This window comes from Equus asinus, chromosome 3, assembly GCF_041296235.1.
Source record: "Equus asinus isolate D_3611 breed Donkey chromosome 3, EquAss-T2T_v2, whole genome shotgun sequence".
Classification (NCBI taxonomy): Eukaryota; Metazoa; Chordata; class Mammalia; order Perissodactyla; family Equidae; genus Equus; species Equus asinus.
Genome location: NC_091792.1, coordinates 158,229,955 through 158,251,757, shown reverse-complemented (window position 1 = coordinate 158,251,757; position 21,803 = coordinate 158,229,955). Strand labels below are relative to the sequence as shown.

Here is a 21,803-nt window from a genome sequence, read left to right as displayed (position 1 = left end):
CGTGGGGTTTGTCTGGTTTAGTTTTCTCTGCTCTCCGTGAAGATGCGTTTGCTACGTTTCTGAAAAGCAGAGCCCACCCGATTGCTCTTTTTAGAAGCTCATTTTAGGCGACGGGGGGCTCACGGCATGAAGGCCTGTGGGTGGGCGCTGACCTTAGGAGGCAGTAAGAGGCATCAGGCCCCTGCGGTGGGCGTCCCCCGTCCCCTGCTGTGACCATCGGGTTTGGTAGGAGATGGGAACGGCCCCAGGTCCCTCCTCCCCATGGGGCAGATCACTTCAACCTCGAGCTGCAGCCCCCTGAGCAGACGTGGGGACAGCGCAGCCCCCTCCTCACGGGCCTGCGGGGGCTGAGATGCGCCAGCACAGACGGGCACCTGGGACTCCCTCTCTGTGCACATGCTGCTGCCCGGGGAGGGTTGCTACAGGAGTGGCGGTGGTGATGGAGCCTGTGGGCATTCGGGCCCAGTTCCAAGACCCCGCCAACCCACCCTCAGCCAGTGACAGGGTCTCACGCAGCCCGGGTAGGCAGCATCTTGCTTCACCTGCTGGAGAAGGACGTGGGGCAGCTGAGTGTTCCTGCGGCCTTAAGGAAGCTGCGTTTATTCAGGCGTGCTGATTGATCTTTTATCCAGGCTCTCATGGAAATGCGGAGTTGATGAGTCATTGAGGGGCTTTGGGAGAATCAAAAAGAACACCCAACTCATCATGCCTTAAACAATGCGGATGTTTATCATCTTGACACGAAGCCTGGAGGTAGCGCCCTCCCCCCCAGAGCTGGTTCATTCAACAGCTCAACAAGATCATCAGAGATGCGAGTTCTTGCTCAGTTTCCCCACCCTCCACTGTCTCCTCTCCCCCTCTCATCCTGTGCACGTCCAGTGCCTTTCCTCATGGTCTCAAGATGGCTGCTGTAGCTCCAAGCATCACATCCTCACAGGGTGGCCCTCAGCCCCAGGGAAGGGGTTGGGGGAGATGTGCACGGGCGAAGGAACCCTCTCCTCATGTGATCAGGGAGGAGAGCCCTCTCCCTGAGGTCCCCACAGACTTCTCAGAGGATTCATTGGCCGGAACTGGGTCATACATCTGCTCCCACGGGCGGAGGGGAGCGGGAGGATGGTGACTGACTGACACGGGCCGTGTCCGTCCCTGGGTGCATGTTGCCAGTCGAACCACAGCCGGGTCTGTTAGAGCAGAAGACGATTGTGCCGCCGTCTGATTCTGCTGTAAGAGGCCCCAGTGGGTGGGGTTCCTGCCGCCTTGGCACTTGTTGGACGTGCCTCAGTTTACCTGGGAAAATCCATGAAGAAATTACCTAATTTCCTCTCCTTCACGGCTGCCCCAGGCTTGGGCTCTGACGCCTGAGGTTCTGCCGCCCCCGCTCATGAGCGTCTTAGACACGTTTCTGAGCCTCCGTGTCCGTTCCACGGCTGTGTGCTGGACACCTGCTGCGTGTGGGCCCCGTGCCGGCTGCCCCGGATGCGTGCGTGAGCAAGACACCCGTGTCTTCGTGGGGTCGCGTTCTCGTGCGGGGAGACGGAGAGCCAGCGCAGATAGAGTAAATAAGGAAACCTCATCATGTGCTCAAAGTGAGGTGCCAGGCAAGGGGCGAGGGGAGCCGGGGCTTACTGTTTTCATCTGGGAAATCAGAGTGGGCTTCACAGAGGAGGTGACCTTTGAGTGAAGACTTGAGGGAGGTGAGGGAAGAGTGTTGTGGCCAGAGGGAACAGCCTGTGCAATGACACTCCAGCAGGGAGGGTGCCTGGCGGGTTCGGGAACAGCAGGAGGCCGGTGTGGCTGGAGCAGAGTGAGCGAGGGGGAGGGGATGAGGCGGCCCTTGTGAGGACCTTGGCTCTGACACCCAGGGGCAAAGCCAGAGGAGGGTCCTGGTCCGCCTTCTTTTCCAAGGACCCCTGGGTGCTGGTGCAGGGGAGCGTAAGAGGAGCTTGGATTCTGGGTTATCTTGAAATCCAGTGGCCGGAGCTTCGTGCTACAAAATGGGAACACGTGGGAGATACCAAAGCTCAAACTCCAGCACACAGTAGGTCCTCCAGGAAAAGTGAAAGCTTTGGCACTTTGACAAGCAGCTTGAAAGCTGCCTGGAAAAACGAGCCTGGTGCTCCTGACCGAGTTCTGTGCTTCTAGAACGTTCATTTGGGGCTGTGATCTTTGTAGCCCTGCTCAGGGTGCCCTGGGAACACGGGCCGATGCGGAAATGAGGAATGGAGGAGGCCACACCCCGCGTGACCTCGAGAAGGCTGGCGTGTTCTGACCCGCGGCGCAGCCGGCCTGAGCGCATCCCTGATGTGGGAGACAAGGACTCGGAGGGAGGCCGCGCGGTGTGCGCACGGGGAGGAGAGCCGCCGGCCTGCCTGTCGTTTGGTAACGGCGGGTGGGGGCGTCCACGGGACACATCCGCCGGGGACTATAAATAGCCACACCGAGAGCTACTCGGGGGGACCAGGGGTGACAAAGACGGGCGCCAAGTGCCTGCGTTCTTGCACCTGCATTTGGGGGTTCCAGGGTGTTTATGGGAAACCCACCGAGGGCTTCAGAACCAAAGGGAAGCTGGGACAGGTATGCCGGCCGGACGAGGGCACCGCCTGGCCGTGCAGGGCCGCCGGGACCGGGGTCATGGGGCGGGCCGTGGACAGTCCCGCGGGAAGGACTCTGGTGACCCGGGCCGTTATTCACAGCCGGGAGGCCCAGCGGAGCTAGACTGAGCCCGGGGCTGGGGTGGCCGAGCTGCACCAGCCGGCCGGTGTGAGCCAGGACGCCTGGAGGGCCCTGTCATGGCTGTGCTTTAAAGTTGACCGCTGTGTCCACCGCTGCCGGTGCAGAGATGCCGAGGGAGCACCAGGGAGCGTCCCCACCTGCCCGCCCGGGAGCTCCCAGCGGGGCTGGGCGGCCGTCCTGCCAACCCTGATCTTTGTCTGGGTCTGTTTTTAATATGCACTCATGTCGTGTGCGTACTGTCATATCCTGACGTGTCCACTTTGAGTGCCTGTGTGAGTCCTTTCCCCGTCGTGTAAGTTCTTCAGCATCTGCCCGATTCCCACAAATGCAAGGCCCCTGGTGAACGTGGCCATGGCTCTGCTGTTGGACGTTTTCATCAGTTCCAGCCTGGCGCTGGGCTCGTCGGTTTCCTACACCTCATCTCATTGATTTCTTGTGCAGCCATGTGAGATCGGTGCAGTTAACCCTATTTCACAGATGAGAACTCCAAGGTTCAGAGAGGTTAAGTGACTTGCCCAAGGTCACACAGCTGGGAAGCCGCAGGAGCGAGGATTCAGACCCAGGCTTCCTGACTCTATAGCCCAGTGTTTCTTTACGACATTCTGTTATAGTGACGCGGCAGCCAACACGGGGCAGCTCACTTTTGTGGCCATTCCTGGCCATTTCCTCGGGCGAGAGGCCCAGAAGAGAGATTGCTGGTCAAAGGGTAGGAGCAGTTTTAACCTTCTTTGGAGTCAGTGCCAAATGGTGTTCCAGGAAGTGTCTTCCCACCACTTCCCAGCGCTCCGTGAGTTTCTCATAAATGACCTTGTGACGTCCAGGGAGCGACACACGGGTCACCCTCGGCTGCCCCCCCCTTTGCTGGCTGGGCTGATTCGAAGGCAGATAGACTCACAGCGATCTACTGCCTGGATTAGCGTTTTAAACTCACTAACGAGTTTGGACCAGTCATTTTTAGCAGGCGCAGGTCAGGGGCTACTGCCTGGCGCTGGCCTCAGTAGCGGGGCCCCCAGGGGGCAGGGGCGCAGCCGGCTCACATGGCTGCCTGGCTGGGAGCCGGGCCGTCCCTCTCGGCGCCCCCACGGGGAGACTCAGGTGTCTCGATGGCCCCAGGTCTGTCTTCACGTTTCCCTCCTTCTGGAGCAGTCGGTGCACCACGTCTTTACGACGATTCAGAAGGTTCCGGAAGGTCGGCAAACCCCGGAGTGGGCGTCTGTGAGCACCTGTTGCTCAGGGCGGGATCCTCCTGGGTGGCAGGTCCTGAAAAGACGATAGTCCTCCCCCTCAGCCCAGGAGCCCGCCCCTCGCAAGCCGGGCGTCCACGTGGCTGCGCGTGCTGCGGGATCAAACCAAGGGTTTCACTCTCAGGCTCGGTGCTGAGAAAGATCCAGAACAGGGAGCTGCCTCGGGCCTCTCAGGGTGAGTGAAGCTAGCACAGCAGCGTCCGGGACGAGGCAGCTCAACGGGGGGCTCACATCGTGCTCCCCATAGGACACTCTTCTGCGCGGCCCACTTCACCTGTGAAAGAGGCCCTGTGTTCCAGATGAGGGCGCAGAGGACCAGAGAGCTTTCAGTAAGAGCCTGGCTGTGGGTCTTGTGAATAGACGTCGCTGGTCTCACTTTGGCATCTGGATGTGCTCAAAAGGACGAGGTGACAGTGAAATTTCAAGAGGCCAATACTTAGAATTTGCCAGAAACTACATCTTTTGCAATCAGTTAATGTTTTGATGGAAACTTCTAGGTGTCAATTCAGAACCATGAGGGCTGCGTGGTTTTCCACGACGGCTTGGGGGCTGTGACTCAGGAGGACCCGGCGCTGACCTGGCCGGTGGGGCTGGGGCTGCAGGGGTTTCCTCCAGGCCTTCATCAGGGGGGCTGGGCCGGCCAGGGAGGCATAGGCTGCTCTCTCTGAAGCCGTGCGTGGCTCCCATGTGCCGCTGGGGCTGGAGGGGGAGCATGTGGGGTGACTCGCAGGCGTCCCGGCTGCCGACTGGCTGGCTGTCCTCCACCTGGCAGAGTTCCCCTAGCACCTCCCTGGGGCCCTACTGCACCAGCTTCCTGGGGCAGGAGACGTGGGTTAGGGGTCAGGGGACAAAGGATCCACGTTCGAGTGTCCTGGCCTCTCTGCCTCCTGCAGGGGGTCTGGCCTCATTCACACTGTGGGACCCGGGCATCGAGGAGGTGGAGGCAGGGGCAGGGGGCAGGAAGCCTCGCTGTGGTCAGGGGACCAACCACAGGGATGCGTCTGTCCTCCACCCCACAGGATCTTCCCGCCCAGGACAGAGCCTGGCACGTAGTAGGTCTGGATTGTTAGCCGCCTTCCCTGTCTGCTCTATTCCGTGCTGGGAATGCTCACTTAGGGTAGCAGAGGGGCTCATAGGGCATCAGTGCTTCATCCCTGGTCAAGAAGGCGAGGGGGGTGGGGCTGGGCTGGCCCCTCAGCACAGCCTGGTTCTCATCCCAGGTCGGTGCCCCTTTCTAGAAGCTTCCACAAGAAAGTCTACTTGACTCCAGGCTGAGGGGCCGGAGTGGAGTCTGTGCCTGGAACCTGGGCCCCAAGGGTTCAGCAAGTCACTCCAAGATCTGTGTGTGGTGGGGGGTCCAGTGGGCCCGTTGGGACCCAGGAGGTGGTCACCGGCTGCTGACTCGGCCTCGCCGCCTGTCTCCTCAGCTTGTGGCTGTGACCTGGCCGAGGGCGGCTTCTTCGTGCGGCAGGGCGAGTACATCTGCACACGGGACTACCAGCGGCTGTACGGGACCCGCTGCTTCAGCTGCGACCAGTTCATCGAGGGCGAGGTGGTGTCGGCGCTGGGCAAGACCTACCACCCCGACTGCTTCGTGTGTGCCGTCTGCCGGTGAGTGCGGCCGCCGGCCCCCACCTCTCCCCCTGGGCAAGCCCTCCTCCCTGCCTCCCTCCCCTCCATCCATCCTTCCATCCATCCTCCCTTCCGTCCTCCATCCCACTGGGTCGCAGCCGGGGAGAAGGGTCAGGACCGGGCCGTGGGATGGCAGGTGGGCCCTGGGCAGGACGGCAGGCCTGCACCGCTTCCTGCAACACAGGGCCAGGCCCTCTTTCCTGGGCGCGGAGGCCAGCAGGTTCTGGGGCGGCCGGCTCGTGGCCTCCTCTGGCTCCTGGGCAGGGAACCTCTCCCCATCCCCTCCTCAGCCCCCTTGGTCAGCTCCTCTCCGTGTCCACACCCTCCTCAAGTGTCTTCCTCACATTGGCACCCTCGGTGTCCCTGCTTCAGCCCCTCCTTTTCACCCCACCGCCCCTCCTTGGCTGTCCTGTTGTGCCCCACCTGCTCACCCACCTCTCTCTCCCCGTGTCCCTGATCTGTGGGTGGCATCACCACCCAACCCACCAGGCGCATGAGCCCCAAGCACAGATGTCTTCTAAAGGTCCCTCCCCTCCCCAAATCTGCCCGGCCACTGGCCCCACTCAGGCCTCAAAACTCGCCTGCCTGGGGTCTGCTCATGGCCTCCATGCTGGGGTCCCCACCTCCCCTCTCCCTGTCGCTCCTCTACTTGGCCTCCAAGAGAGAGTCCCGGCTCCTCCGTCTGGCTGAGAGGAGCTTCAGTCTGTTCCAGTTCATCCCTTCATCCATTTGACCAGGCTTTTCTAAGCGCCTGCACGGGCCAGGCCCCAGGCCAGCACTGGCGACTTGGAGATGCCTTAGCCCAGACCCTACAGGGTTCAACGCTAGAGACACGGTGGGACAAGGTGGGCCTCCCCTAGAGCCTCTCCCACCCAGACAGCAGCTCCCGCCTCCCCTCTGCATGGCCCCGCATCCTGTCCCCACGCTCTCCGGGCCCACAGCACCTCTCCAGCGACATGGCCCTGGAGCTGCCGGATGCGAGCACCGTGCCGGTGGGGGCTGAGTCGGGTTCCCCTCTGGTCCCCGGCACCTGGCGCAGAGCAGCTGTGCCGCGAGTGGTCACCTAAGATGGGCCGAGATCAGAGCCCCGCAGCAGGGCCACACTGGCTCCTCCTCTGCCTGCATCTCCAGGGGCACCGCAGGGAGGCGGGCAGGCAGCCTTCCCACGTGGGCATCCTCCCTGCCCCCACACAGCCCCGCACACATAGCTCCCAGTGGGAATGTTCCATTCATTTCTAGAAAACAGACGAGAAAAACCCCAGAGTTTGTTTTCCGCTCTGCTCTGTCTCACCACACCCAGTTCCAAGGGGACTTTTTGAGTGTTGTTCCCAAAGTTGTTGTCTGTAGTTATGGCCCGTGTGCTAGACAGACACAGAGCTGTTGTCAGGGGGGAGCGGAACAATGACAGGGAACGCTTCTAACGAAAGGGTCACCGGTGTCACTGCAGTGTGCATAGGTCCGGGTTCCCCAAGGGCCATCGGAATGTCTGATCTCTGTGTGCGTAGCTTAGAGACGAGTTCTGGCCTAATCACAGGGGCTGGAAAGATTACCTTTGGGTGATGTGCTATTTTAGAAATAACAGCGGACAGCTCTGGCATGCTGCGGCAACTGGCCTGGACTCATCCACCCGCTATAAACAAGAAGAAAACAGGACAAAACATCCCAAACAACTGTCTCCCATCAGTGGGGCCCGGGGAACTCGGGACTGAGGGAAGGAAGACAAGTGAAGAGAGCCCTGTGGCTGCCCAGCTTCCGCCTGGAGGCAGCTTCTGGACCCACAGTCCAAGGAGGGGAGCCAAGCAGAGCGTGGCTCAGGTAGGGGACGGTGACAGAGAGACAGAAGCAAGTCCCCGAGGGGAGGGAGCTGTGCGGCACGGGAGCTCCGGGGAGCTGCGCAGGGCCTTTAGCTAAAGGCAGACGCAGAGTGAATCTCACAAGGTGGGACAAGGGACGACAGGTTGCTGTGAGCTGAGCCGTCCCCAGGGCCGGGAGGCATCCGAGTTCAGGCCGGCGGGCTCCTTGTTGAAGACCCCGGCAGGCAGCAGGGGCACCAGGAGGGCCAGGCCTTACTAGTGGGGCTGAAATAGCCCTAGAGGGAAGGCTCCCGTGAACCTGCTCTGACGAGGGGCAAGGACAGGGCTCGGAGAGATGGCGTCGCCCCACAGGTGAGCGCCCTGCCTGCCGGAGTGAAGCAGCGCTCCTCACAGGAAGGTGGGAAAGTCCCACGGTCAGTGGTCAGCAACCTAAGTCCACAGTGGCCAACATCAATCCCATAGGACTAGTCATAGGAGGAGGCGGGCAAGTGTGACCCAAGCCGGAGGGAAAATGCACCAACAGCGAGAGACCCCGAAGTGAGAGCAGCGGTGAGGAGGAGTGTCGAGCAGCTGCTGTGACGGCGTTTAAGTATCTAAAGGAAAAGGGGAACGTAAGCGGGAGCGTTATGGAAGATAGAAAAAGAAACCAAGTGGAAATTCTAGAAACCAAAATTACAATTTCTGACATGAAAAATTCCCTGACAGGAATTGGCAGTGGGTTAGGCGTTGCTGGACTGAAAGACGTGACTGTGGAAACCGCGCGAACGAAAGCAAAGAGGAGAGAAGACTGGAGACTATGCAGAGAGGCTCAGGGACCTGCGGATACAGATCTGTCTGTCTGTCTGTCTAGGCTGAGACGGGGAGACCAAGGGGGTGGGAGAAGACTGAAAATATTTGAAGAAATAGTGGCTGAAAAATGTCCAAATTTGATGAAAACTATAAACCCATGGCTCCAAGAATCTCAAGGAACCCCAAGCAGAATAAACACAACGAAAACCTACCAAGCCCATCAGAATCAAGTTTCTGAGGAACAATAATAAGAAAAAAGCAGCAAGAGGAAAAAACCTCATTACGTACAACGGAACAGAAGGGTGATGCCGACTTCTCTCCTGAGGCTGCGCTCACCAGACGCCGAGAGAACAGCACCTGTAAAGAGCTGGAAAAACCCATCCCACAGTTCTACCCCAAAACAAAACTAAACTTTCAAAAGTGAAGGCGAGACTGCTAATGGGTGCGGCGTTTCTTTTTGGGTGGTGAAAAATGTCCTCAAATTGATTGTGAGGATAGATGCACAACTCTGAATAAACTGGAACCATTGAAACGTACACACTGACGATGTATGAATGTTAGAGAGTATGTGGATAGCGTCAATAAGGCTTCACCCAAAAAAACAAAGGCAAAATAAAGACGTTTGTAGACACACGAAAGTTAAAAGAATTTGTTGCCAGCAAATCTGGGCTACAGTAAAGTTAAAAGAAATTTTGCAACCTGAAAAAAAATCATGTCAAAAGACATCAAGATAATGTAAAAGCAAGCCGTCAGCTGGTAGATAAGTTATATCTGATGAAGGAGTAGTATCCAAAATATATAAAGACCTTCTGCAACTCAATAATAAGATGATGAAAAAACCACCCTATTGAAAATGGGCGAAAGAGTTTAACAGATGCTCCACAGAAGAATATGTATGAATGAGCAATAAACACGTAAGACAGTACTTAACGTCGTAAGTCATCGGGGGAATGCAAATTAAAACCATGATGAGGGGCTGGCCCCGTGGCCGAGTGGTTAAGGTCATGCTTAACTTAAGTTCCTCTTTGGCGGCCCAGGGTTTTGCCAGTTTGGATCCTGGGCACACACCTGGCACCGCTCATCGAGCCGTGCTGAGGCGGTGTCCCGCATAGCAACCAGAAGGACCTAGAACTAGAGTATACAACATGTACTGGGGGCTTCGGGGAGAAGAAGAAGAAGAAGAAAAAAGATTGGCAACAGATGTTAGCTCGGGTGCCAATTTTTTATAAAAAAACTATGATGAAATACCATAAAATACATCCACTAGAATGCCTAGAACTAAAAGGATGGACGATGTCGGGTGCTGCTGGGGATGTGACACAGAGGGAGCTCGCTGACATTGCTGGTGGCAAAGCAAAGTGGTGCAGGCTTTACAGAAGCCAGTTTGGCACAAACAGCGTATGACCCTGTCATTCCACTCCCAGGTGTTCACCTGAGAGAAATGAAAGCACGTGTCCACACAAAGACTTGTCTACGGATGTGCTTAGCAGCTGTGTTTGTGGCAGTCCCAAATGTCCTTCAGCAGTGGATGGAACACGTGCTGGCTCGTCCCCGCCATGGGACACTGCTTGGCAATCAAAGGAAGAAAGTATTGCCACGTGCAGCAGTGCGAAGGCCCCTCAGAAACGTGGTGCTGCACAGGACATGCGAGACTGCGCACCCTGTGATTCTGTTCATGTGCACTTCCAGAAAGTCAAACCTACATCATGGCGACAGAACGCCATCCTGGTTCCTGGGGCTGGGGTGGTGGTGTGGGGGATGATTGTAGACGGTCACAGGGGACTTTTTGCAGTGGACAGAATGTCCCACATCATGACTGTGGTGTTGCTTACATGAATGTGTACATTTGACAAAATATGCTTCGATAAGGTTGAATTCATAGAATAAGGGCTGCCATTTATTCACCCCCACTGGTCCCAGTCAGTATGCTAGAGCTTTCCATGCATTATGTCCCATGGGTGGATGGATGGATGGATGGATGCGTGGATGGGTGGATGGATGGATGGATGGACGGATGGATGGATGGATGGATGGATGGATGGGTAGATGGACAGATGGACGGATGGATGGATGGATGTGATGGATGGATGGATGGATGGATGGATGGATGGATGGATGGAGAGATGGATGGATGGACGGACGGATGGATGGATAGACGGGTGGGTGGATGGATGGATGGATGGATGGGTAGATGGACAGATGGATGGATGGATGGATGGATGGATGGATGGATGGAGAGATGGATGGATGGACGGACGGATGGATGGATAGACGGGTGGGTGGATGGATGGATGGATGGGTAGATGGACAGATGGATGGATGGATGGATGGACGGATGGATGGATAAATAACAGTCTCATGACACGGGTGTTGTTAGTCCCATTTTACAGATGGGAAACAGGAACTCAGAGAGGTTCAGTAACCTGCTCCGGATTACACAGCTCAGAGCACATCCAGGGATGGTGAGGGACTCCTACTCTGTCCCAAGATCCCCCACTCCCAGGGCAGCTGCTAGACGCTAAGACAGACGGAGGCAGACCACAGCATGACACAGGCGACACAGCCAAGGCGTCAGACAGCTGCGCAGGCTCTGGGGCAGCCGAAGAGCCAGAGTGAGAACTGTCTCAGGAGTCTAGGGAGGTGGGCCAGCTCAGCCTTATGTGTCCTTGGTCCCCAAGAGCAGGCACTGGCCGGGTGGGGACCTGAGGACACACCCGACGAATGAACCTAGGGCCTGAGGACCAGCCCCACAGGGTGGGGGACAACACAGGGCTTCACAGGGGCGAAGGCACAGCGGGCCGGTAGGCAGGAGAGCTCCTCTGGCTGCAGGGTCCAGACTGGACTGGAGCGGGTGTGACCTGGCAGGCCCTGGGGGAGAAGGCAGGAGAGGGCTGCTGAGCTGGGCCTCCCGGGGACCTTCAGTCCTTCACTTGTTCACTCACTCATTCATTCATCCATGTAATGATCACCTGTTGGGAGCCTGGGGTGAGCCACGTATTGGCCAGCCCCGAAGAAGGCAGAAGGGAGACCAGGAAGGCTTAAGCCGGAGGAAGGGGCGTGTCCTGGTCCAGATCAGGCTGCTGCCCGTGCAGCACGGGTTCCCTGGCAGGCCGAACTGGGGAGGAGGTGGCCCAGTGGCAGCTGGGAGCTCAGTGGTGGCAGGTGGTGGGGACAGATGTGGGCAGGACCCTCAGGCCGGCTTCCGGCCCCTGTGCGCAGACGACCTGGCCCGAGCTCGCCAGACGACAGCCGCCTCCGCCATCTTTCAGTGACCGAGGGAGAGGTCCTTGGGGCTGCCCAGGGGTGAGCCGGCTCCCTGCTGCCCCAAGCCGGCCTCACTCCGAGTGGCCCCAGGGCTACAACCTTCCCTCCCACCAGGGCTGGGCTGGGGGTGCAGCGAGGGAGGCACTCGCTTTGATGCAGGATTTAAGGGGTGCCAACAAACTCAGGAATCAAGGTGAAAGGCATTTTAATGTGATATTTTAAAAAATGAAATTAATGCAAAAAAATTCATGATAAACAAAATGCCAAATTTTTAAATAGGGAAGGGATCCACCCCATGGTACCTTGGTGTCCACAAGCCGTGCTTTTAGCAGCAGGTAAATCATCAAGTTTGGAGCCAAATGGGTCGTAGTTGGACTCTGGTTTAGACATGTACCAGCTGTGTGTCCTTGGAAAAGTTAAATATCCTCTCTGAACCTCAGTTTTCTATAGAGAAAAATGAAGCGAATACCAACTTGGACTAATGTCCTACAGTTGGGAAGTGAGGCGGGTATTTAAGGCGTCTCTCATGGTACCAGGCACCTGTTCCCAGTGTCATTGACCTGATCGGGACAAAGCACCCTGGGCAGTCAGAGGAGGCAGGGTTGTAGGGCGGAGGCCAGTGGTTGTGGACTGCGGGATTGAGCGCCTCGTGCCAGGCTCCGGGCCGGCCCTCGCTGCTCCCCGCCACAGCCTTAGACACGGTCGTTCTGCCTGCTGGTACAGAAGAGAAACTGAGGCTGAGATGTTGGTGACTAGCCCGAGGTCACACAGCAGACACAGGGCAGCATGTCCCGGGCCCGTGACGCCCGTCCCCATGGGGTCCAGGGAGGCGGTGGTGTGGCGTTTGGGGAGAGGGCCCCCAGAGGAGAGCCGGAAGGTGGTAACATGCTCTCTCGTTTCAGGCTGCCCTTCCCCCCTGGGGACCGAGTGACCTTCAACGGGAAGGAATGCGTGTGCCAGAAGTGCTCCCTGCCCCCGGCGGTGGCGGGCAGCAGCGCGCCCCTGTCCCAGGGCCTCTGGAGTAAGTGGGCGCTGAGCGGGGGGGTGGGGCCACAGTGCCGGGGGAGGGGGCCTGACAGCACTGGGGCCGCCGCAGAAGCGGCCCAAGTCCGTAACTGCATGAGCGTAAGGAGGGAACCAGCACGGAAGCCTCCAGATGCTCGTGGCACTGGGCCTTTGCACTGGTTGTGCCCCCGCACCGCCCCCGTGGGCTGCTCCTGCTTTTACGTCCAACTCCCACTCCTGCTTTCGGCCCCACTCTGCCTGCCCGCCTCCAGGAAGCCTCCTGCCTCCTCCTGCTCCTCTCCTCCAACACACTCTCAGCTCCCAATTAATTCCAGACCCTCCAGGGGCCCTTTGGGAGAGCCATTAGCGGAGCATTGAACTCTGGGCTCCTGTGGTCAGGGGCTCTTGGGCAACTGCTCCACCCCCAGGAGCTGGGCCAGGGTGTGTATGCAGTGGGTGCTCAATACATGCTTCTTGGATGTAGAGGCAGGAAATTGTTACCTTGAAAGAACCGGTGCCAGCTGGAGTGTCGCCGGCCTGGGGCTGTAGGGCAGAGTGGAGCATGGTGGGAGCAGGCAGTGCTGGCTTTACCCGGTGGGTGGCTCCTCCAGGGCCAGAGATGGGATGCACAGACGGGAAGGGGAGCCAAGCGCTCCAGGGCTGCTGCTGCCAGGGTCCCGCTTCAGGAGTGGCGTTTTTGGAGCCCACGCGCACGCCCTCCTTGTCTGCTGTGCTGGAGTCTCCACAGAGGGGCTTACACCTCAGGCTCCCAGGGGTGCAGTGTTGGCTGGGAGGCTGATAATCCTTCGACTCTGGGAAATGAAGTCTGCATCACCTGGGGAGGCGTGCTGGCAGCCGCGGTTGCTGCTGAGGCTGTTGCTTCCGGGCTTGCTAGGAGAGTCCTCCATTCAAAAATACTCTCCTTGTGAGGGCTGGCTTATTGGGTTTGTAAGAATTTGCTTCACAAACAGTAGTACTATTATAATTAAATCTGAAATAGTCATCAAAGATTCTACAGCAAAATAAAAAAGCAGGGGATGAGTTTGAACAGTTTGTCTAGAGCTTCCTGGCAGCCAGAGTAAAAAGGGAAATATGCCCAACCACAGGCTCATTGTCTCAGACTTTTTTGAGATTTTTAAAAGTGTCATGGGCAGAAAGGCTCTACTCTTTCCAATATAATATAACCTAATAATATAACCTACCCTTTCTCGCAGTACGTGGTGAGAATCCCCAGCTTAGAGCCTGTTTTGTGCCTAGGAAGTGTTAAACATTCGTCACCAGCTCTTGACTCCTGTGCAGGTGTCTGCAGAGTCTTCCCATCTCCTGCCTCCTTCTGTCCCCAGAGCAGCCCCAGCAGACAGGACTCCCTCTCTCCATCTGCAGATGCAGAAGTGCCTGAGCCTGGTGGGGAGTGGGGCCGTGCAGGTGCCTGGCATCCAGCGAGGGCGTGGTGCGGCTGAGGCTTGAGCCAAGGCCTTCAAATCCCAGAGCAGGAAAGCCGGCCCAGCTGTGACCAGAGGCTTTTGGAGGAGGCGGCCTTTGTTCCGAAACTTGAAACACGGGTTTCAGTAGGTGGGCATTGGAGGGAGGGCATCACGGACGAGAGCAGGGCGCAGAGACTGGACACGTGTGGGATGTGCTAGGAGCAGACCCATGGGAGTGGACTAGGGGCTGCGGTGTGGGGGAGGGAATGAGGCGGGAGAACCGAAACCAGAGGCAAAGCCGTGCCAAGGCATTCCAGCTGCATCCTGGAGGCAGCGAGGAGCCATAGGTGGCTGTTGAGTGAGGTAGTGCCCAGTTGCTGGGGAGTAATAGGTGAGTCAGGAACGGTCTGCCTGACAGGGTTGTGGGGCCGAGGGAGGGGATGCAGCCTTCTGCAGACGGGTGGAAAGCTGCAGAGGGCAGCTTTAGTGGGCTGCCCTTCCCTGGGGACGTGGAGAGTGGCCGGCTGTTTAGGCTGAGTCAGCCTGAGCCCAGGGCCTTGCGCTCCCCTTCCGCTCTCCGGCCCTGAGCCTGTTGCTTGGTGACAGGGTGAGGGCTGAGCGGGCGCCCACGCCTTCCTGGAGGAGCAGCACTGCTTCTGGGTGGCCAGCACAGAGGTCAGGCCTGGGCCTTCCACAGCCCTTTCTGTCCCGGATGCCTCCCCACTGCCCCCGGGTGAGGGTCCCCTCCCCGAGAGCCCCCTTGCCCCTGTACAGGCCCCATTCCCCAGGCTCCTCCCAGTTCTCTGGTTCTGCACTGGGTACTGGTCAGAGCCTGTCCAGGGCAGACCCAGCCCGTGCCAGTCGGGGCGGCTCTGAGCCCGCTGCCCAGCGTGGACCCCACCACTCACCACCTGTGTGCCCTGGGCAAGCGGTGTCCCCTCTCTGGGCTTTGGGACTGGGCGTGGGGTCAGCAGTGGGTGTGGGCGGTGGCCTGGAGGCCAGCCTGGGGCGGGGGCAGCCAGGAGGTGGGAAGATGGGGGCTCCGACTGGGGTCAGCCAGTTCTTGGGCTTGGCCACGCCCCCCGTCCCAGGTCTGCACTCCGCTGGCTGGGGCCCAGCCTGGCCGGGGTGTGGATGGGGCACACCTGGAATCTGGGGTCATGCTCAGAGCCGGGACCTGGAGGCCCCACCCGAGTCAGGAGTGAAGGTGCACACTGCCCTGGGCGTGTGCAGACAGGGCCGGGCCTGACCCAGCCCGGAGCCCTCAGCCTGACCTCCGAGCCGAGCCCTCACCGCCCGGGCTGCAGCCTGGCAGCCTCTGCGTCGTCTGCCCAGGTGAGGCTGCACCCCTCGGGTGCTCAGGGGTGGGTGACGGGGACCTGAGGCCCTGGAGCCCCTTCTGGGAAATGGGGTGAGCCCGTCCTGCATGGAGGCTGTGAGGTTAAATGAGGAGACGTGGAGAGATGAGGAGCGACCGGGCCCCGTGGCAGGAGCGGGAACACAGGGCTCCTCCGAGAAACCACAGGTCAAGCCCGTAACTTTTCAGGCATTTTCCAGTTTTAGAACTCAGTCGATTCCTCGTTTTCAAAGGTCAATCTCAGATTCGACTCAGAGCTCTCCTCCACTCCCCGACCCCGGTCAGGCCTGGGGGGGCAGTGGGCGGGGGTAGGGCTGACCCTGCCCCCCGACTTCACAACTGGGGCTCAGAAAGGCTCCCTGGCACGTCCTGTGTCCCACATGAGTTAGTGGCAGAGCCAGGCCCTGAACCCATGACCACGTCTGCTGGAGCAGGGAGCACTTTGGGAGAAACAAGGAAACTGGAAAGTTCCAGAAGGGTCGTTCTGGGGAAGAGGCCCAGGCCTGGCCTGATGCTGTGATGGCCACCCAGGCCCAGGTGCACAGGCGAGTGGACAGCTGGCTTTGGCCCTTCCCAGCGACCTCTGCCCCGGGCAGTGGAGACACTCCCTCGAGGACGTCGGCCTGTTGGCACCTGCTGTCAGCAGTGGGCGTCACGCGGTGCTGTGCTGTCATTTGCAAAGCTCTGCTGAGCTCCAGGTGTGTTTGGAAGGTGATGACTGCCGTTCCCATGACAACCGTCCTTTCTGCACCTCGCTCCCGCCTACACCTCCACTGCTCACTGTTCCTGACTCTGCCCCCAGTTGAGGGGCGCGAGTGAGAGGGCTGCTGGGAGGCCACGTGCCCTGCGGCTGCAGACGGCACAGTCGCCAGAGCCTCTGGACTGTCCCCAGGAGGACATGCTGCTGGCACAGCAGGAGGCAGAGCTCTCTGGACGGCCCCCCAGGGCACTGGGCCTCTCGGCACCTTGTCCTCTCGTGACACAGCAGTCATCATTAGCGTGTCCTGCCTCACATGCCTTTACTCATGTATCAGACACGTCCCTCACGCCTGGGGGCCTGCAGCTCCATCAGCTCTCCTTAGCCTCACCACAGCTCTGCGAGACTGCTGCCATGATTATCGCCATAAAACACATCCCAGCACAGAGAGGTGAAGTGACTTGCCATAGTCACACAGCTGGTGGGGGCAGCCTGGCTCCAAGGGCTGTGCTTCTCACCCCTGCTCTGCCCTGCCTCTCTTCCAGTGCTCTGCACGATCCTGTGGGGTGTGCTCCTTCCTTTGCCCATGACAGAGAAGCCAGCTAAGGCTCAGAGCAGGGTCTCTTGACTTTGACACTGTGAGGTTTGGGGCCGGATGATTCTTTGCTGTGGGGGCCGTCCTGTGCACTGGAGCATGCTGTGCCGCGTCCCTGGCCTCGACTCCACTGGTGCCTGGAGCGTGCCCCTGCCCACGCTTGTGCCAGTCAAGTATCTCCAGATATTGCCAAATGCCCCTGGGAGCAAAATCACCCTCTGGTGACAGGGACTGATGTTGAGCTCCCCAAAAGTGCCCCTGGTCACTCATAGGTGAGAGCTCAGAGCGGAATCCTGAATGAGCCAGTCATGTCTGTTCTGCTGGGGGCCGGGGAGTGGTTGGGCCGGGGGTCTGGGTGCCTCTGAACCTGAGGAGGGGGGCATTCTCTCGCTTCCCATCCATCCATCCATTCATTCATGCACGCCTGCACTCATTCGCCCAGTGGCTCCCGGCCCTGAGATGGAGGGAGGCCGCCTCCCACACGGGGTCTCGGCGCTCAAGCCTTTCTTGGGGTCCTTTCCAAAGTTGCGTGCAGCTTTGAACGGGGTGACAATTTAGCAAGGCCAGGGCTTGACCAACAGTTTTGTGGGCGTTAACTACTTTTTATTCTTAGAAATAGCATGGCGCCGGTCTCTGCCCCGGGGGGATGGAGGTGGCCCGGGCAAGCATGGCAGCTGTGGGGCCGCGGGGCCAAGTGCCAAGCTGTGCGCAGGCCTGACTCCCGTGTGCATTTGTCATTTATTGTGGCCGCCCACCGTGAGGAAGCCGGGCTGGCTCAGTATGATGGCAGTGGCGGGGCCAGGATTAGCAGCCAGGCCAAGGCCTTCTGTCTTGGGCACGGGGCCCCATGCCGCCTGGAGCCCTTCCGCAGAGCCAGGACCTGCCGGGTGGCTCAGGGGCTCCTGCGGGCGGGGGACATCTGTCAGATGCCCCCCTCGTCCCTGCTCATCGGGACTCTGAGGGGGTCCCCAAGGCCCTGTCCGTGTCTTGCTCCCGACAAACACAGATACACACACACACACAGAGACATACAAGACACACAGACATACTCACACAGAGACACACACACACAGACACGGTCACACAGGGACACACATTCACACAGACACACATGCATACACACACAGACGTACACATAGGCACATTCATGCACACACAAGCACACAGACACACTCACTTGCACACACAGGCGCAACATTCACACAGAGACACACACACACAGACACCACACTCACACGAGATACTCATGTACATACTCACACAGACGCACACACATCCCAGGCAGGTCAGTCTCTGCTCCACCCCTGGTCCTTCAGCACGTGTGGCACTGACTGTGGGAGCCCCTGGTGTGTCTGCTCATGGCTGGAGGGACTGAGCGGTGGCCGGGTCATCAGGGTCGTGCTGGGACCCAGAGGCCAGTCCTTGTCTTGCTCCCCGACTCTGGCAAGGACCTGGGCCTCTAGAGGGCGAGGGGGCTAGAGCAGGGATGCGCATGGCTGGAAGGGGCAGAGGGGGCGTGGGAGGCTGGTCAGGGGCCCAACCAGGCCGGGGGCCACAGGGCGGAGAGAACTGGTCCCCTGAGGGCAGTTAGAAGACAGACGCTGGGGCCTGGCTGGTTGGGCTGCCAAGGGCGGAATCCCCAGGCCAGCTGTCTGGGGCCTGGCTGGGACTCAGAGCAGGAACACGGGCAGGGGCACTGAGCATTGTCTGGGATGAGGCCCAGATGGCCACAGAAGGAGCTCCAGAGGTGGGGCAGGAGGCTTCCTGGAGGGGCATCCAGGCCGGCCAGAGCCTGGTGGACAGGGCGGGGGTTGGGGGTCCGACCGCCCTCAGGTGGCCCATTTTCTTGGGTGGTCATGTTGGTTGGGTCACAGTTGGGTTCAAAATCTACCTTCCGCCAGAGGGGAACAGGTGGGGCCACCCAGGCCTGCCGCCATCGTGGCACCTGCCACCTGGGCCCCTGCCTCCTCAGGGCGGCCCCCCCGCAGGGTGCTCTCATTCCGCTGCACGTCCCCTGGAAGGCAGGCCCTCTGTCTCCTGCATCACGCTCATCTCGGATCCAGCCCAGGCTGCATGCAGTCAGCGCTCAGTGCGTGCAGGGATGCCCTTCACGATTTGTTTCCTACACGCTCCCACCGGCCGTGCAGTAACAGGGTCCTTTGAGCACAGCTGGCGGGACAGGCCCCTCCCCTGGGCCACTTGAGATGTTTTTGTGGTGTCTGTTGACCCAGCGGTGCACTCCTCCTGGCCCGCAACAACGACGTCTGCTGTTTTTCCAGGTTGCGGGGGCTGCGGCACAGAAATCAAGAATGGCCAGTCCCTGGTGGCCTTGGACAAGCACTGGCATCTGGGCTGTTTTAAGTGCAAGACTTGTGGGAAGCAGCTGAACGCGGAGTACATCAGCAAGTGAGTGGCGGGGCTCCAGGGCCCTGTGGTCCTCCTGTGTCTGCTCCACGCGGCCGCCCTCTGCGCTTCTCCTCTCCCTGCTGCCAGCTGCTCCTGGCCCCCAGTTAGGCGAGGAGAGCCCTCGGAGCCCTGGTGTGTTTGTCCCCACTGCCGGCCGCCTTAAAGCGGTGTGCAGACTCCAGTTCCGGTTTTGTGGATTGAAACAGATGTTAGCTCTCCCATCTTTGACTTTGTAGGACACCTCCCCTCACCTGTCCCTGGTGTCACCTTCCCCCATTGCTGGCACCAGATCTCCTGCTGAATGCAAAGCGGACCTCAGCTGATGCCAGCAACAGAGCAAGGAGAAGGGCTGACCGGTGTCAGTTGTCACGGATGTGACAGCGCAACCCCATGCTCCGACTTCAGCACTGAGGGGCCATCGGGCAGCTCCCGCTGGCCGCCACAGTGTCCCCAGGCTCACGGTCAGGATGCGATGATGGCTGCTTTGTGGGGAGGTGGGGAGCAAGTGTTATTGGAAGGCAAAGGAGGGGTTGGGATCTAGGCCCCGGGCAGGAGAGCGGGACTGAGGGAGGGGCGCACTTCAGTCCCCAGAGGGTGGGGAACTGAGAAGGTAAGCCCCAGACTGCATGGGCGGGGCGGGCGGTGAGGGGAGACAAGTCAGGAAGGAGCTGGGAGGGGCAGTTTCTCTGGGGGCAGAGCCGCTCCTGCCTGCGGGGGAGGGCCTCTTTGCAGCTTCCATCCAGGGCTCTGCTAGTTCTTGACGTCCGGCTGGAACAGAGCCATCACAGGAACGCCTAGTTAAAAGGAATCCTGTTCGATAAAACCGCACATGGGAAACACACGCACACGCACACACATGCACATACGCACACCCACGCACACGCACACAGGCATGCAAACACACATGCACACATGCACACATGCACTACACACAAACATGCATGCACACACACACAGGCATGCAAACACACATGCACACATGCACTACACACAAACATGCATGCACACACACAGGCATGCAAACACACATGCACACATGCACACATGCACTACACACAAACATGCATGCACACACACACAGGCATGCAAACACACATGCGCACACATGCACTACACACAAACATGCATGCACACACACACAGGCATGCAAACACACATGCACACACATGCACTACACACAAACATGCATGCACACACACACAGGCATGCACACACACATGCGCACACATGCACTACACACAAACATGCATGCACACACACAGGCATGCAAACACACATGCGCACACATGCACTACACACAAACATGCATGCACACACACACAGGCATGCAAACACACATGCACACACATACACACATGCACTACACACAAACATGCATGCACACACACACAGGCATGCAAACACACATGCACACATGCACTACACACAAACATGCATGCACACACACACAGGCATGCAAACACACATGCACACATGCACTACACACAAACATGCATGCACACACACACAGGCATGCAAACACACATGCGCACACATGCACACATGCACTACACACAAACATGCATGCACACACACAGGCATGCAAACACACATGCACACATGCACTACACACAAACATGCATGCACACACACACAGGCATGCAAACACACATGCGCACACATGCACACATGCACTACACACAAACATGCATGCACACACACAGGCATGCAAACACACATGCACACATGCACACATGCACTACACACAAACATGCATGCACACACACACAGGCATGCAAACACACATGCACACACATGCACTACACACAAACATGCATGCACACACACACAGGCATGCACACACACATGCGCACACATGCACTACACACAAACATGCATGCACACACACAGGCATGCAAACACACATGCGCACACATGCACTACACACAAACATGCATGCACACACACACAGGCATGCAAACACACATGCACACACATACACACATGCACTACACACAAACATGCATGCACACACACACAGGCATGCAAACACACATGCACACATGCACTACACACAAACATGCATGCACACACACACAGGCATGCAAACACACATGCACACATGCACTACACACAAACATGCATGCACACACACACAGGCATGCAAACACACATGCGCACACATGCACACATGCACTACACACAAACATGCATGCACACACACAGGCATGCAAACACACATGCACACATGCACTACACACAAACATGCATGCACACACACACAGGCATGCAAACACACATGCGCACACATGCACACATGCACTACACACAAACATGCATGCACACACACAGGCATGCAGACACACATGCACACATGCACACATGCACTACACACAAACATGCATGCACACACACACAGGCATGCAAACACACATGCACACATGCACACATGCACTACACACAAACATGCATGCACACACAGGCATGCACACACACATGCGCACATGCACTACACACAAACATGCATGCACACACACACAGGCATGCACACACACATGCGCACACATGCACACATGCACTACACACAAACATGCATGCACACACACACAGGCATGCAAACACACATGCACACACATGCACTACACACAAACATGCATGCACACACACACAGGCATGCACACACACATGCGCACACATGCACTACACACAAACATGCATGCACACACACAGGCATGCAAACACACATGCACACACATGCACTACACACAAACATGCATGCACACACACACAGGCATGCACACACACATGCGCACACATGCACTACACACAAACATGCATGCACACACACACAGGCATGCAAACAC

At 58.4% G+C, this 21,803-nt stretch overlaps 1 protein-coding gene across 37 annotated transcripts in view; it reads left to right on the top strand.

The window, feature by feature from the left end:
• ABLIM2 (actin binding LIM protein family member 2) overlaps positions 1-21,803 on the top strand; it is a 166,876-nt gene that overhangs the window by 50,921 nt on the left and 94,152 nt on the right. For 36 of the 37 annotated variants that reach the window (XR_011502376.1, XM_070506313.1, XM_070506316.1 and 33 more), the window contains exons 3-5: positions 5,405-5,588; positions 12,379-12,497; positions 18,834-18,960. Coding sequence is in view for 35 of the 37 variants with exons in the window: in XM_070506313.1 (XP_070362414.1) it covers positions 5,405-5,588; positions 12,379-12,497; positions 18,834-18,960 (430 nt within the window). In the remaining 2 variants the exon portion in view is untranslated. Of the gene's footprint in view, positions 1-5,404; positions 5,589-12,378; positions 12,498-15,116; positions 15,241-18,833; positions 18,961-21,803 lie in introns of those variants that run through there. The other variant, XM_070506320.1, reaches the window with a different exon arrangement.